General features: G+C 40.5%; 1 protein-coding gene across 2 annotated transcripts; it reads left to right on the forward strand.

Moving 5' to 3' along the window:
* The first annotated feature begins 146 nt into the window (after positions 1-146).
* On the forward strand, positions 147-11,936 carry LOC111216691 (protein ALKAL-like). 2 transcript variants are annotated; one of them, XM_022738311.1, is made up of 6 exons: positions 147-769; positions 1,077-1,358; positions 3,726-3,779; positions 4,470-4,553; positions 9,496-9,569; positions 11,424-11,936. In XM_022738311.1, exons 2-5 carry the CDS (start codon positions 1,088-1,090, stop codon positions 9,558-9,560), a joined length of 474 nt encoding a protein of 157 aa, XP_022594032.1. In that variant the 5' UTR covers positions 147-769; positions 1,077-1,087; the 3' UTR covers positions 9,561-9,569; positions 11,424-11,936. The 2 variants fall into 2 exon arrangements, with proteins under 2 accessions (XP_022594032.1, XP_022594039.1); XM_022738318.1 differs by having other exon boundaries at positions 9,496-9,565.
* The last annotated feature ends 2,811 nt before the right edge of the window (positions 11,937-14,747 follow it).

The raw sequence follows: 14,747 nt of genomic DNA on the forward strand, positions 1-14,747 counted from the left end.
CTTATCATTCAGACAGCTGAGCCAACTATTCACTAACTTTTTGGACTCTCTTTAAGATGCATCTTGAAATGTAGGCTACCCTAAAGTGTCATATTTCTTAAAAGCTCTATCACAATTATAGGCTTCTGTTCAAGGGTGGAAAACAGTCGGATGGCTGCTTCTGGAGGCGCATTCTCTGCTGCGCTTAGGCGGTCACAAGACTTGGACATCGGTGAACAAAAATATCGACACGCTGACAGGTCAGCTAGAAGCTTACAGGCCCACAGTTTCTTCTCTTCTCTGCGTTCAACATCCAACAAGTTGCTCTATTTGGGAAACTACTTTCTTGCGCGCTGCCGCGCCACGGTCTTTGTCGTTTATTTTTTCAATGGAAATTTCAGTTGGGCTCTCTCTTAAACGTTAAACCATTACTCTGTTTGGAAAAGGGTCGTTTATATCTGAAGTTTAATAGTCAATTTAAAACTACAACCAGTGATGATTGTGTGCGTAAAGGAGGGGCGCATGCCAAAGTGAGCGAATGCCACTGGAAGAAATTGCACCAAAGATGTCAACATTGCTTTACCACCCACTCGAAATCGATTGTATTACCTTCAAGAAGGTGGCTCCTCGTATAAATAGGGACGCATTATTTCAAGAAAGAAGGTGGTGAGCAGAATCTACTGGCTGTTCTCCCTCTCTCCGATCGGAACTACAGACAACGCCTGGAAGAATTTGCTCAAGACAACTGTGTCCACTCTCCGGGACATAAGCATCTTTAACGCCCAAACTAGTAAGTCTAAAGTTGGATTAACTGCATTGGTTTTACCCATGTATTAAACTGGAAGAAATGCGACTATTTTGTGGTGATTAAGTCCACTTTTAGAAGCTCTGTATGTTACCTCTGATTTTTTTTTGAGCAATTTGGGGAAAGTAAAGGATCTTAAATGGTAATGCTGATACATCTGTTGAGGTTAAGCATGGTCAAAGTGTACAGTTATATTTTTGGTCGTTAGAATTAAACAAATATGATGATTTTTTTGACTTTACAGAAATCATGTAACTCCTGAGTAACAAAACTTGTTTGCATATGTTTTCAGACAGTGAAGTCATGCAGGTGGAGAGGAAATGGCATATACTGTTGACTATCTTCTTTCTGCTCATCACCTCGGGCCAATGTATGGACAGCAAGGAGGTCAAGCAGAAAGAGAGAAGGACCCTTTTGGATCTAATCTTACAGGTTATCAGAGACAGCCAGCAACGGGACAAACCCGTCCCCAGGCGCTGTAGCAGTGGACTCTTCACTTCTGCCCAAGACATGAAGTTCTCCTCCCGTGAAAAGCCTTTCTATGTTCCAAGGCTGGATAACAGTAGACTCATAGGTAAGCTGATAAGATTTATTTTTAGGTCCTGATGATGAAAGCATAATCCCCATTTTACTGTGGGAGACAGCTGTCAATGGTCTGGCTTGTGCTGTACATCTTATTTAGGAGCCTTATTTAGTTTGGCTGAATGGAACTTCAGTGTATCGATGTTAATCAAAGAAATATGGAAAATGAAATTAGGTTTGCCTGTTCATATATGGTATTTGGCAAGAGTATATTTAAAAGACAGGGTAGAGTATCAAGATATTATTGTCCTTAAATGTCCAACTTAATTTTTTATAAGATGTAATGCAGGTATGCTTAATCTTTGGAGGACAAAGAGGTTATGTCACGTTTATCATAGTTGGTGTTCCTATTACTAATAGATATCTTTTCACCACGTGTTTTGAACACATCACTCCCTCACTCAAACTGATTGACTGATGAAGGGAGACGTGGATAGGTGCTATGAATTCATGTAGGAGGAGCACCGTCACACCAAACTTGTGAATGATTCATTCAGTATGATTCATTGTGGAATCTTCAAGATGAATGATGCCCCCCCCTCCACACACACACAGACACACACACACACACACACACACACACACACACACACACACACACACACACGCACGCATACAACACAGTATGGCATCCTAGAAACCCAGAAAGCATCGCCAATCATGAGTATCTCTGCAAGATGGAGCGAGGCTGTGCCATGTCACATCCATGTAACTTACAGCGGTGTATCACAGTCACTGTTACTCAAACACTGCTTTTGACTGTAATCATTCTCACGAAAATTAATTTTCAATTAATCATTCCCTGAAATGGTACTGAGGTTGAGGATGTGCTCGGTGTAGCTCTGCCCTTATTGGCTTAAATAAAACATTATGTCCAGATTTAAGCCATTTAAATAAATCTTTGATACATATCTCTTCAATTATCTGAGATCCAAGACAGAAGGTTGGCCCAAGTCAAACTGTATTAAAGAAAAGGTATCCAGAAAACCCTTTTATGTATAGTAGCTGTTTTGATTGCAGCAACAGATAAAGTTACCTCAGAGTGCAGTCCAGGATAGGTATGTGCAATAGGAGTTTATTAAGTGCCGAGTGAAGATAATGTGTTGGGTCCTGCAATTTCAGATTCTCTCAACCATCACTATCAATTAAATCATGTTTTAGAGTTGTTGAACAGGCATCGTGCAGCTCAAAGTCTCAGCCGCAGCTTATGCAATTGGAAAAGTACCTTTCTCAGACCACTGACTGGATGGAATTTATCTTTTTGAGGATATTAAAAGCAGCATATTAGCAACTGGTGCGTGTGACACTACCAGAGATCCGTGGTCACGCAAGGATAGATGCTTTAGATGCAATGAGGAGGAAGGGGTAGAAACATCTGTGAACCCACTGATGCGTTCACCCTATAGTTGTCCCTGTGTTTTTCCTCAAAAGTCATGGCTGTGTCATCAAAATGACAGCTATGACAAGACAACATAAAGAGGTCTGTATCTGTTACAGTTTCTCTTTTCATATGTATGCCACAAGAAATAAGCTTCAAACTGGCTGTTTTAGACTTTAGCATTTTATTGTTGTGGTCATGCATTTAATAATGGCCAGGAAATACAATACACAGTGCTTATGTAGTGAAACCACATTATCTGACTTGTGTAATCCTGGCTGCCCTTGTCACTTTTCACATCTGGGTTTTGGCTTGATGGCACAGTTGACTCTTACATGTCCATAACTCTTTTTGTTATAGTAAAAATATATATATGAAAATATAGGTGTGTATATACTTTAGGGTGGTTTGTTTCGGCTTTACTGTGTGTCCGGACTTTAAAAGCATTTAAAATAACTTCCTGTGATTGCTTTCAAAATTGGCAAAATTGTTTCATCTTCCTGCAGTTAAATGCATTTGCAGCATTACATGTTCCTGGGGCTGGGGGCTAATGTAATGTTAGCTCAGTAACTAGTTGCATGGACTTATTCTGATGAGCATTAAACCCCCATACAATAATCTCTTTAGCCTGTTAGCATGTGTTGCCTGTGTGGGCATTGAGTACAGAGGAGTTACCTGATGCCCATCTAGACCCTCTGAAATGCCTCCACTGATCTCCATAGAGAATAATGTCAAGGTGTAGGTACATCATAGAAGCACTACATATATTACACCACTGATGAGCATAATTCACAATGAGTAATGTTCATTTAAAGTGCTGTGTTTATAAATTGTGTTTACAAAAAATGCAGTGAGTGCGGTGAAGTACTTCTTTCACCTTCGGCCAGTGTAGGAAGAGCAAAGAGGTGAAGCAGAAGTGCAAGTGCACAGCTGATGAAAATGATTGTTGATTGACAAGCTAACAGTGATTTTCTCTTCCAGAAATTGTTCCTAGAGATGTAAACATGAAAGGCAAATTCATTCAGCATTTCACAGGTAAGAAAATTGACATCAAGTATAATATCACGGTTGCAAAGTTTCAGCCTTGATTTTATTTTGCTGCTGTCCTCTCCAGACATTGCAAAACTGTTTTATCTGGCAAACATATTTTAGAGCATTTCTGGCACTTTTCCCATGTAACTTTTGGCTGGAAGTTTAATGTTTTTCCCCTTTGAGAAAATGATTTTCGTTCCTGTAAGACAGCATACAGTATGTTTAAGGCATAGAAAGCTGTGTAAATACTGGCACTGCTGTGGGTCAGAAGAGGGTTGCCTGGCTAAGCTGTGGGGCTGTAGTGCAGAGAAACAGCACATGGTCTGAGGCCGACAGAATTAAGTTGAAGGCAGTGCAAGGTTAAGCTGATTATTTGTCTCAGGACCTATGAGTAGACTTCATTATTGGTGTGAAAATCTGGAATCTTAAATGTTGGTGCACAGACTCTAAGGTGATTATAATTGAAGACTCACTTCTTCTGTTCACTAAGGATAGTTGAACCCTGACTCCCTAATCATGTCTGCCATAGAGCGCTGTTCACTTTCACTTTGTGACTTGTCTTTTTTATCACTTGTTTACTCACATACACATACTGTGCTTGTAGTGTGGTTATACTAGCAGATTGGATAAAGAGGAAATAATGTATCCTTTGAAACCTTTTTCATTTTGACTGATGAGACCTTTTCTATTAAGCAGGACCAGTCAAGTTCTCGTCGGAGTGCAGAACACACTTTCATAGACTTTATCACAACACAAGGGATTGCTCAAGACCAGCATGTACGTATGGCTTTTTCTCTCATGTTGCTCTTTTTATAATAGTATAATAGTTTATAGTGCTCAATGTCTGACCTGTCATCCTTTATTATCACGAATATTATGCTTTAAAGGCCCTAAAAATCAGGATTGGTGGAACCATTGGTGGGTTGTTTGCCATTGTCAATCACATGTGGTTAAACCACACCCAGTGCTCAACTTTTTAAGTGCTAAACTCTTAATAAATTATAACTAAGGATGTCTTTCCCACACTTTAACTTTTATTGATGCATATTTAGTCATGAATACTTTTTAGTGGCGTTAAGCTTCCTTTCAATCAAAGAAAAGCATTTTGAATCGCAAATTGATGTTCTATAAGCAAATACGTAGGATTTAATGAGTGTGGCGTATTCTAAGTGTATACTGGATTTTACAAAGCTGATAACTTCTGATAATTGCTTTTTCTAAGTTGATAGAAAAGGGCAGCTGTTTACAACTGCTTTGGCATATCACAGTCTATTTCTGACCCTTTGGCCTTTTAGGTTGCATATTTCTGTGATTTGCAAGCAGTTAAACCAAAGAGGGATGTTCCCTTCATGGATTGTTTTAGAATCATGAAGATGTAAAACTAGCCAGTATTTCATAATAAAAAAGCAAATATTAGAAAAATATGTGTAAATATGAAATATGTGTAAGTGTTGAGAACTGCTGATACAGAAACACCCAGGGCTGTAACCTCAGTTTGCAAACTGAAGGATCGATCCTTCCCTCTGGGATGTTTACATTTGGGAATTAAGAAAATGACGTCAAGCAGACATTGGAGAGTTATTGCAGACAATGTTAACTTGTTGCAGATGGATATCTGTTTAACTAGACTTGTCTTTACTGGACAGAGTGAATCAGAGACAGAGGCCCCTCTTTTTGCTGCTGCCTTCTGTATCTCTGATGCAGTTAAGTAAGCACCACATTCAGTAGGCAGTTTGGTTTAAGCCAGGAGACATGATGGACAAATACAAATGACAACTGTGTCACAGCCAGGATTCAGTCATCTGTTAGACAGGATGACTGCAGAGAATTGTTGAATGCAACATTTATGGTTCATTTTATCATGGTAATTTAACTGTTGATGATATTAGAAAACATTATTAATTGTGTATGTCGTGTGCCGTGCAGAGCACATTATGGAACATTACCTATTTAAATGCTCAGGAATTAATATATCGCAACATCTCTGACATCAATACTGCTTCTTAGGTCTTTTCCATTTTTTCCCTCTCTCACTTTGACACTGACACTGGATAAACATGGATATTGAGTACTATGTTATATTTTTTATGTTTATTTTTATTTTGGTCCTTAAAGCAGAGAATAGGTATTAGGTGGTTTTAATGAAAGGAATGGTAAGGGACAAGGGAGAAGGTAGCAGGTGAAGGCAAGAGACTGGTTGGAGGGTGAATGGCTCTATCCAACTGGAGTTTTCGCAGCAGGTATGGAATAGAACAGGGGAGAAGGAACACAGGGGAATAACTGGGAAACACAAGGGAAGTTGTGAAAGCCCCCCACCCCCCAGATGCCCCAGGTTTGTCCATCCTGGATGAGAGTAGCATCCAAGGTTGAGGACAATCTTAAAAGATCCAATGTAACAGGGAGCCAACTTATTGGACTGGAGGAGCAGGTCATGGGAATGAAGCCATACCTTCTAACTTGGCCTGGTATTCAGGTGCAGGGGTTTGGTGACAGAAGAAGGGAAGACTGAACCTCTTTTCATATTTGACAACACCAACAGGTTGGCCTGTACTGATGGCACTGTTACTTGGAAAAAGGAGTGAGGCCAGTGAGGCCATGAATGGGGATGTACCTGTTGCAGCACTGGTGAGGGAGTTGAGGGTGTACTCAACCCATGGCAGCTACGTTGTTTATGAAAGTCAAAGTGCGATGAAAACCGGGGTGACTGGTAAGTTTGGAGGAATGTCACTACTGCAACACTTGACACCTGACTGAATTGGGCACAAACAGACAGTTGAGACAGGTGACCCGCTACCTGGGTTTGGCTGGGAGCGCTGCACTTTCTGCAGAAGGGACTTAATTTCCCAAGTTGCAGCAGCTACCACACACGAAGGTGAGTGAATGGTTTCAGGCCCAGTGCTTGGTTTCTCAGGAATGGACTGGCAAGAGAGGGCATCTGGTTACATGAACCTGGACAGTAGGTCAAAGTGAAATTAAACCTCCCCAAGAGCCAAGTCCACCAGGCGGACATAGGAGAAGATGGTAACTGGAGGAGAGACTGGTGATGGCCCCCAAAGCCCGGCAGACAGCCTTCCAGAAACCAAGAAAGCTTACTGAGGTCACATGAAATTCACACTTTTCCACTTTGACAAAACGTTTGTTTTCCAGGAGATGACAGAGCACTAGCCTGACATGTTGAACGTGTCCCTCCATGTTCCAGGAAAAGGGAGAAGATGAGGATGTTGTCCAGATACACAAAGATAAGGTGGTTTAGCAAGGAGTACATCATTGACCATGGCTTGGAACACGGCTGGGACATTGGTGAGGCCAAAGGGCATGACCAAATATTGAAAATGGCCAAGTGGTTGTTGAAAGCCATTTTCTATTTGTGTCCTTCTCAAATGCAAATGAGGTGGTAGATGTTTGGTAGATCCAATTTTGAAAAGACAGTGGCACTATGGAGATGCTCAAAAGCAGAATCTATCAAAGGGAGAAGGCATTTGTTTTTGACTGTTTTGTTGTTTAAGCCACTGAAAATCAATACAGGGGCAGAGAGTGTGGTCTTTTTTCTCCACAAAAAAGAAACCAGTTCCCACAGGAGATGAAGACGGGTGGATTATACCAGCAGCTAGGGATTCATGAATATATTTTTCCATGGCTTCTTTTTCAGGCCAGGAGAGATTGTATGACTCGTGGGTAGGGGGGTGCCAGGGAGCAGATCTATGGCACAGTCACAGGGTCTATGTGGAGAGAGGCTGTATGCACTTCACTTAAGTCATGATATTCAGAGGGAACCATTGAGAGGTCTGAGGGTTCTGTTTGGGGGGGACAGCTTTGACCAGTCTATGTGGGGATTGTGGAGTTTGGGCCAAGGCATTGCTAAAACTAATGGAGTATGGAGAGAGGAGATGACAAATAACTGAATACACTCATGATGATTTCCAGACAGTATGAGATTCAGAGGGACTGTACCATGACTGATGCTTGCAAATAGCTTACCATCTTGGGCGTTAACGTCTTTAGGGACTGGAAGGGGCTCAACGGAGAATTGAGCTTGGGCCACAAAAGAGAAATCAATGACATTGTCATCTGCCCCTGAATCCACCAGAACTTGAAGGGAAATGGAACTGTGGTGGCACAGAAGAGACACTTTAAACTGCATGCAAAATGGAGGGGCTAAAGCTGTGGAGGTGCGGCTGATAGATCAGCTTGAAAATGGGAGGTGAAGACTTACGGGCCGTCACAAAGATGATTATGTTACCATATGGATGGGAAATGAGAGATTCTATCTCATCTTTACTGACCAGACTCTGCTGCCAAAATCCTGAACTCAGTGGCATTTTCTGCAACTGATTTAGTGCCCTGGTGAAGGGCAAGTAATGTGCTAGTTGCCTCCTTTCCCCAGGATGATCAAAATTTTTTCTCATCTCAGCTAGGAATTGGGCATGAGAATTGCACAGAGTGGAATCCCTTTCCCATAATGCTGCAGCCCACTGAGAAGCCTTAAAGCCTTGCCTGAAGATAGACCTAGAATAAAAGCTATGCGTGACTTAGACGTGAAGAGTGGGTAGTCGGATGCTGCTGGAAGACCAGGGACCACTGGAGAAGAAGCTCCTGAGTAACGTTCAGGGGTTGGGAAGAAGGGCTCTCGGAGAGCGGCGCTGGAGCGGGCTGCACAGGAGATGCCACAGGAGGAGTTGAGGGGTAATAAGCGGAGTAAGCTGTTGCACCTACAGCTGGATAGGAGAAGAAGTGGGTAGTCACTTGGTCCATTTGGCCACTGAGTTGTGATGTGCTGGCAGGAAGGCCTGCAGTGTCCACTACTTCATGGACAACTTTATCATGTTGTCCGGCTAACGCCTCCGGGGATGCCAGGGTTTGGCAAAATTAATCTCTGTCCATTGTGGCCTGATTGTTCTGTGATGGTTTGTTATTTTTTGGACCTTAAAGCAAACACAGAGTATTAGGTGGATTTAATTAATGGAAAAATATGGGAGAAGGCAGCAGGCGAAGGCAGAAGACTGGCTGGAGGGTGAAGCAGGGAATGGTTGTGTCCGGCTGGAGGTGTGCAGCTTGAGAGTGAGCAGCTGAGGTGGCGTGAGAGGTGAAGGCCGGCTGTAAGCTGGCACGGGAATCCTAAGCATAGGAAAATATTTGTTAGAATTGAGCACGAATGACATCACAACAAACACTAGAAAAAGACTCAATGGCTGAGTATATCACAACATAACAATCTGGCAACGAATGGAAGGAGAACCGGGGTTCTTGAACTGTGAGGTGATGAGATGATTAGCAACAGGTGTAGAGTGGGGCCAGGAGCCAGCCGGGTGAAGCTGCGCCCACAACCATGCACACACGCATGCACACGCTTGCACGCACGCACACACACACACACACACACACACACACACACACACACACACACAGACAAAAGGGAGGAGGAGACTCACGGGAAATAAAGGGAAACACACAGAGAAACACCAAGGAAGAAACTAGAATAGTGGCAGAGCTGTTTCATACTATTTAGTAAATATTGTTGTATATAAGGTCCAGCATGTACATGAGTATTTTGAAAACACTGAAAACATTTAAAAACACCTGAACTGTATTACAGCTCATAGCAGAATTTAAAACTTGAAAAGTTAGTCCCAGAGAGATGTAGATTTTGGGGCTTTAATTACAAGGGTGTTATGATGTTAACATGTTAATGGCCTTTTTCCCGCTGTCTTTTTTTTTCCAGATTACAAAAGATGTGCAAGATTGCTAACACGATTAGCAATGAGTCCACTCTGCATGCAATCGTAGATATTGTATGTAAGTAAAAGTGTTTTCTCTTTTTGGGAGGGGGGTTCAGTTTGCAGTATATACACAATTACTCTGATTCCTTGTCAACCTCATGTAATGTGTCAATGTCAATGTGTCAATTTTGTATGTATACATTTATTACATTTTCTGTCAGCATGAAGTGGAGGAATTTCTTTGTTGCTCTTGGTCAGATTTATTCTAATTTGTGTCTGATGTGCAAGTGAAGAAAACTGATGCTTGTATAATCAGAAATGTATCTGTAGTACATCTGTCTGAAATTTGTATCCTTTAAGAATATAGCATTACTTAGTGTTGGACACGCGGAAACACTTAGTGCTGGTTGTCTGAAGTTACACACAAATCTGTTTCATCACATGCCGGAGACTGAGAGAGTGACAGAGAAGAGAAAGAAACAAATTTCACACATTAATTTCACTGGAATCATGATGCCAGAAATGTACATTACAAGTGTCTTTTGCATCCTGCTGCAAGAACATCACAAGAGAAGAACTAGTGATACTACTTACTGTATATGTCCCCCTACTGTCCCTGTATTACATGTTCAACACAATACTGTATGCTCGGTGTGCTCAGTCACCTACTGCTGATCCCCTTCGGTCATTCATTGAAAAAAATGCACTATGAGAAATAACGTGTCTGGTGATTTGTAGATGTAACCATGGTAACTATTTAAGGCTGCAACTAACTAACTTATTTTAATTATGGGTCAGTCTGTTGATGATTAATCAGTTCCAGAAAATTAAAAAATTTTGTTTCACAGATTCCCAGGGCCCATGATGAAGTCTTCAAATGTTTTGTTTAGTCTGGCCAACAGCTCAAAATCCAAAAGTTCAGTTTATAATGATATAAAAAAGAGAAAGACATTGGAGAAGCTTGAACTAGAGAAAAATACTTCAGTGATCGATTGATTATTAAAATTGTTGTTGACTTTAGTTCTCTTGATTGACTAATTGATTAAACTACTATATCAGCCCTGCAGTATCTCTATCACCTGTATCATGCTAGCTTTTGGCAGAGAATCCTCACATATAGCCTTTCTAAAACAAAGCATTTCATAATAAGCAATGCACGATCTCAGAGCAAAGAAAGAAAACTTGAACAAAATGGACAGAAACAGATCATGGTGTTTTGTTTCTGTTTTTTTAATGGACCAATTGTTATTGCCAGAAACAACTTCTCTGTGCTTCTTACGCTAACCTTAAAACTCAGCAAAGCTAAGTATAGCTGCTTTCAAGACAAAGGAAAAACTTGGACTATCGTCAGTGGAGTAATTTTGGACAGTCATAGTCATTCCTTTGTTAAGGTGATCTTCGATGACAGCAGCTCTGATGTGTTCACTGCCGTCTAGTCCTAAATCCAACAAGGGTAAAAGCATATGCTCTCAGTCAAAGCAATTAGGTTTAGCTGGTAAGTGATTGCTGCGAAAGAGCTCATCTACACAAGTGGCTATTTTGTGGCATAGGGTTAGAAAATTGAAGAGGCTGACACATTCTCTGGTATTCAGTTTCTCAAGTGAATCAGATAATAAGATCCTTTCCGCACTGTTCTAAGAATTCTGATGAATGTATATCACAATCGAGGGACTTTTGAAGGCATATTAAGTGATTCATTATTTAGTCATCCCGAGCATTTCTGAATGAGCTTAGACCTGACATTGTGGAATGTCGGTAATGGCAGGCAAGTAATGACTGTCTTTAGAAGCTGACAACATGACTTCGTCAGAAAGGCTGAGATGTCTAGATGTGACTTTGCCAATATTGGACAGAAGAATTTTTTACATTACAGAAACTGCTCTTGTTTAACTCTAATCAAGTTTTTTTTTTTTTTGTAACTTCCTTTCAGGTTCCAAAATATTGAAAGAGGGATCAATGTGTTGCCAAGGAAGTGCCTTCAAATCTACAGCAGTCATATGAACATTGTTGTGTTTATAGTGTTTCTATTTTTGTTGTTCTTGTTGTCATTACTGAAAATGCTGACGGACGTTGCTTGTTGTTTTTGAATGGATTTGCTTTTTATTTTAATGTACCTGTATGTACCATATATTTGTAAGGAAACATTAATTTAATATTAAATACACCTATTTATTGAAAGGGTATGTATATAATAATTACACAATCATTAAAAATTTGATTATTTTGGTTATAAAAGTTATATTTTAAGGAGATGAAGCTTTTCTCTTTTTTCCTCCTCATATATTATGTCCTCTTCGCTATTATGCTGATATTATATTCTGAAGGTGGTCTGAAAGATTTTACATGCTCCATAATTGTCTTCATTACATTTTATTTGGCACTTGAGTGATTGTTGACAATGAGAACATATGGAATGACAACAGTGGTGATAATGCACTGCAGTACTGAACAATAAAGAATATTGAAGCACAGCATATTTTGCTATTATTGAAGACACGGGGAAAGAGGGAAAAATATAAAGAGGGTTCGGAGTTGGATATGGATCCCTTTAGAGGCAGGCGGTATGATGGGTGTGACTGAAAATGCACTCAGGGTAGTGGACTACTTATTGAAAAACTGCCAAGTGTGTGTGGTCTATTCATACTTAGCTGCCCAGTTGTCACAGCATTGGGCAAAAAATGCACAAAGACTTCTGCTCAGAGTCATTTAAATTTCTAAAAAGCACTGGAGAAAACTGTGTTTCATTACAACCTTACTGCAGAGGGAATACATTTTTCTTCTCTCTCTGGCTTGAACATATGTGTTTAAGTTTTCAGCACTCACTGATGTAGTCTCCTATGTCCGTGCTCCTCTGAGCAGGTGTTACCATTACTGATTTCCCTCCTCTAACGGCAGTTCATTGCAAAATTTCTGGCAGAGTTTTGTGTTTGTCTCTGGCAATCACATACTCAGTCATAGCTGTCAAATATCTTACACTCTTGGACTTGTTAGAATGTTGAGCAATTTAAGCTCAGCAGAAGTGAATATAGGCTACTTTGAACCTGTAAACACTTAGGGAACTCCTTAAGTAATCACATGTGCAAAGCATTTTAAATGTTTGTAGTTTTCTATGGAGATTGTCTAAATTGTATAGCAATACTTTAATATAAGTGGATAATCCTAGTTTTATTTCCCTCTTGAAAGCACCCTTTTGCCTTTGGGAAGGCTTACTAAATTGCTTTGGCAAGAGTTTCTTGAACAGCTGACAAATGTAGTTGAGGAAGCACAACGTTAAAACAAGTTTTTTCCCAATCATTAAAATCCAATGGATGAAATGTGCCTGGCATTACAGATCTTGTGCTTCAGCCCACGTGTTACAAGTTTGAGTAAACTGGCTGAAATCTGATACACAGCGAGCATTATATCCAGCTTGTCTTGTATTCGCGCCAGACAAGAAAAGTGTTTATTTTCTCTCAAAAGATCTTGCATGTTCGCCTTTTAGGCTTTGTAAATGGAAAATAGCAAACACTATTTATGAGAATTTGAAGAGATCAAAGCAAGCAGAGCTGTGAATTCTTCACAGTGACTTTTCTAATGGTAGATAGATGCATTAGAGCTGCTATTTAATGGAACTAATTGATCATTGTGTATTTCTGCAAGGGCTTTAAATTAACTACCCTTACAGTAACAGAGTGTTGTAAAGTCCTGACAAAAATAAACAGGATACAACATTCTTCCTCTTGTCATGTTGTATCCGATTATACTGAAATATGTGCCTGGGGAATACTTACAGTGATTGTCTGCTGTTTTTATTTGGGTAGTGAAATAAATATTGAGCCATGCACGCATAGGGATGCTGATAGACTAGGTTCTGAAGAAAACATACGCTAAGCCAAAGATTACAACAGCTCAGTTCTCACGCCAGCATGTCTCTACAGACTCAGCAGGAACATTTTGTTACATTGGATCATGCATTATTCAAGAAAGTTTGGCTTGTTGTGGGATCATTAAAAAATCATCCACAGAGGCCGCCAGTTCAAAAGGTAGTGAACTGAAATTGCATTGAAAGGACATATTTTCTTGATGTACAGATCTCATCATTGTGATTGTGATCTCGATCCATGCATTGTTCTCAATTTGATATGAGATGGTCTTGTTCTGAAGGGCCATAAATGTGTGATTTCCGCTCTTCCACAAATCACAGCTTCTTCTGGAACACAAGAGTCCAGCTTAGAAATTTATACTCCACCAAATTCCTGAATATCGTCAAAACTGCAAAACCAAATAACTACCAAAAACTGATTGTAAGACACAGTTGAAAAGCCTCCTCTCTGGCATACTATATCATGATTACCTGACACAATTAATGGAAAAGGGTGATGTTTTCTGCTCGAGCTATAAAAGGATTAGGCAGCTAAAAATACAGCTTCTACCTCATGGGGACGGACTGGGGATCCCTTTCCCTTCGGGTGGGCAGGGCAGGGACACTAGATCCTAATCTGAGGAGGATATCACTTATCTGGAGACAAACAGCACAGATTAGGAGAGGAGACAGAAGATGCACTGGGGACAGCGTGTGGGAGGGCTCTAACTCAATTACACACAGGCACCAAATCCCTCCCCCGATACCTCTGAGAAATGCTGGTGCAATAAATAGTAAATAGAGACCAAAGCCGAGCCATTTCCTTCCTGTCAGACTGCACCCTGCTGCACTAAAGCTCAGCAGCAGAGAGGAGAAACACCTTAATGTTTTAACTACAAGCCACTGTTCTTTGAAACAGACAGAATAAGGGACAGAATTACAGATTTGCTTTATTCTGTAAGAGGAGGCTGTGATTAGGACTGACAGTAACACCAGTCTTACAGCAGACTTTGGACCTTGTAAGCAAACCCCAGTTCTGAGTTGATACCAGCTCACCAAGTCAATGGATTCTTCTGATTCTTGTCTTTAATTGGCTTTTAAATCATTCACACATTTGTAATTTGGTTAGCCTCTTGGCACTTATTAAACTATTTCATGCACCAACTATTCAGGGTAGATTATGACTAGAATATAACCTAAAACCTAAACATGGTTCCTTATGACGTATATCAAACTACCCCCATCCACAGAAGAATTTTGTGGCAAAAGTAAACACTAATCCGATTTCTTAGACCCCAAGGCCTCTTTCAAGCAAACCACCTTATTTATAGTGTTCGCAGTAGCCTTGATGGCTGTAAAATTGTTGTAGAGGGCTCATTGATTCACTCCATATCTCATGATTAATTCATGGAT

This window comes from Seriola dumerili, unplaced genomic scaffold (genome assembly GCF_002260705.1).
Source record: "Seriola dumerili isolate Sdu_G_001 unplaced genomic scaffold, Sdu_1.0 BDQW01000002.1, whole genome shotgun sequence".
NCBI lineage: Eukaryota > Metazoa > Chordata > Actinopteri > Carangiformes > Carangidae > Seriola > Seriola dumerili.

Excerpts from the sequence above, each read along its gene's own strand:
- LOC111216691 (XM_022738311.1), top strand. The coding sequence starts at position 1,088 with ATGCAGGTGGAGAGGAAATGGCATATACTGTTGACTATCTTCTTTCTG. Across the intron at positions 1,359-3,725 it reads GGATAACAGTAGACTCATAG|AAATTGTTCCTAGAGATGTA; the intron begins GTAAGCTGATAA and ends TTTCTCTTCCAG. Across the intron at positions 4,554-9,495 it reads GGATTGCTCAAGACCAGCAT|ATTACAAAAGATGTGCAAGA; the intron begins GTACGTATGGCT and ends TTTTTTTTCCAG.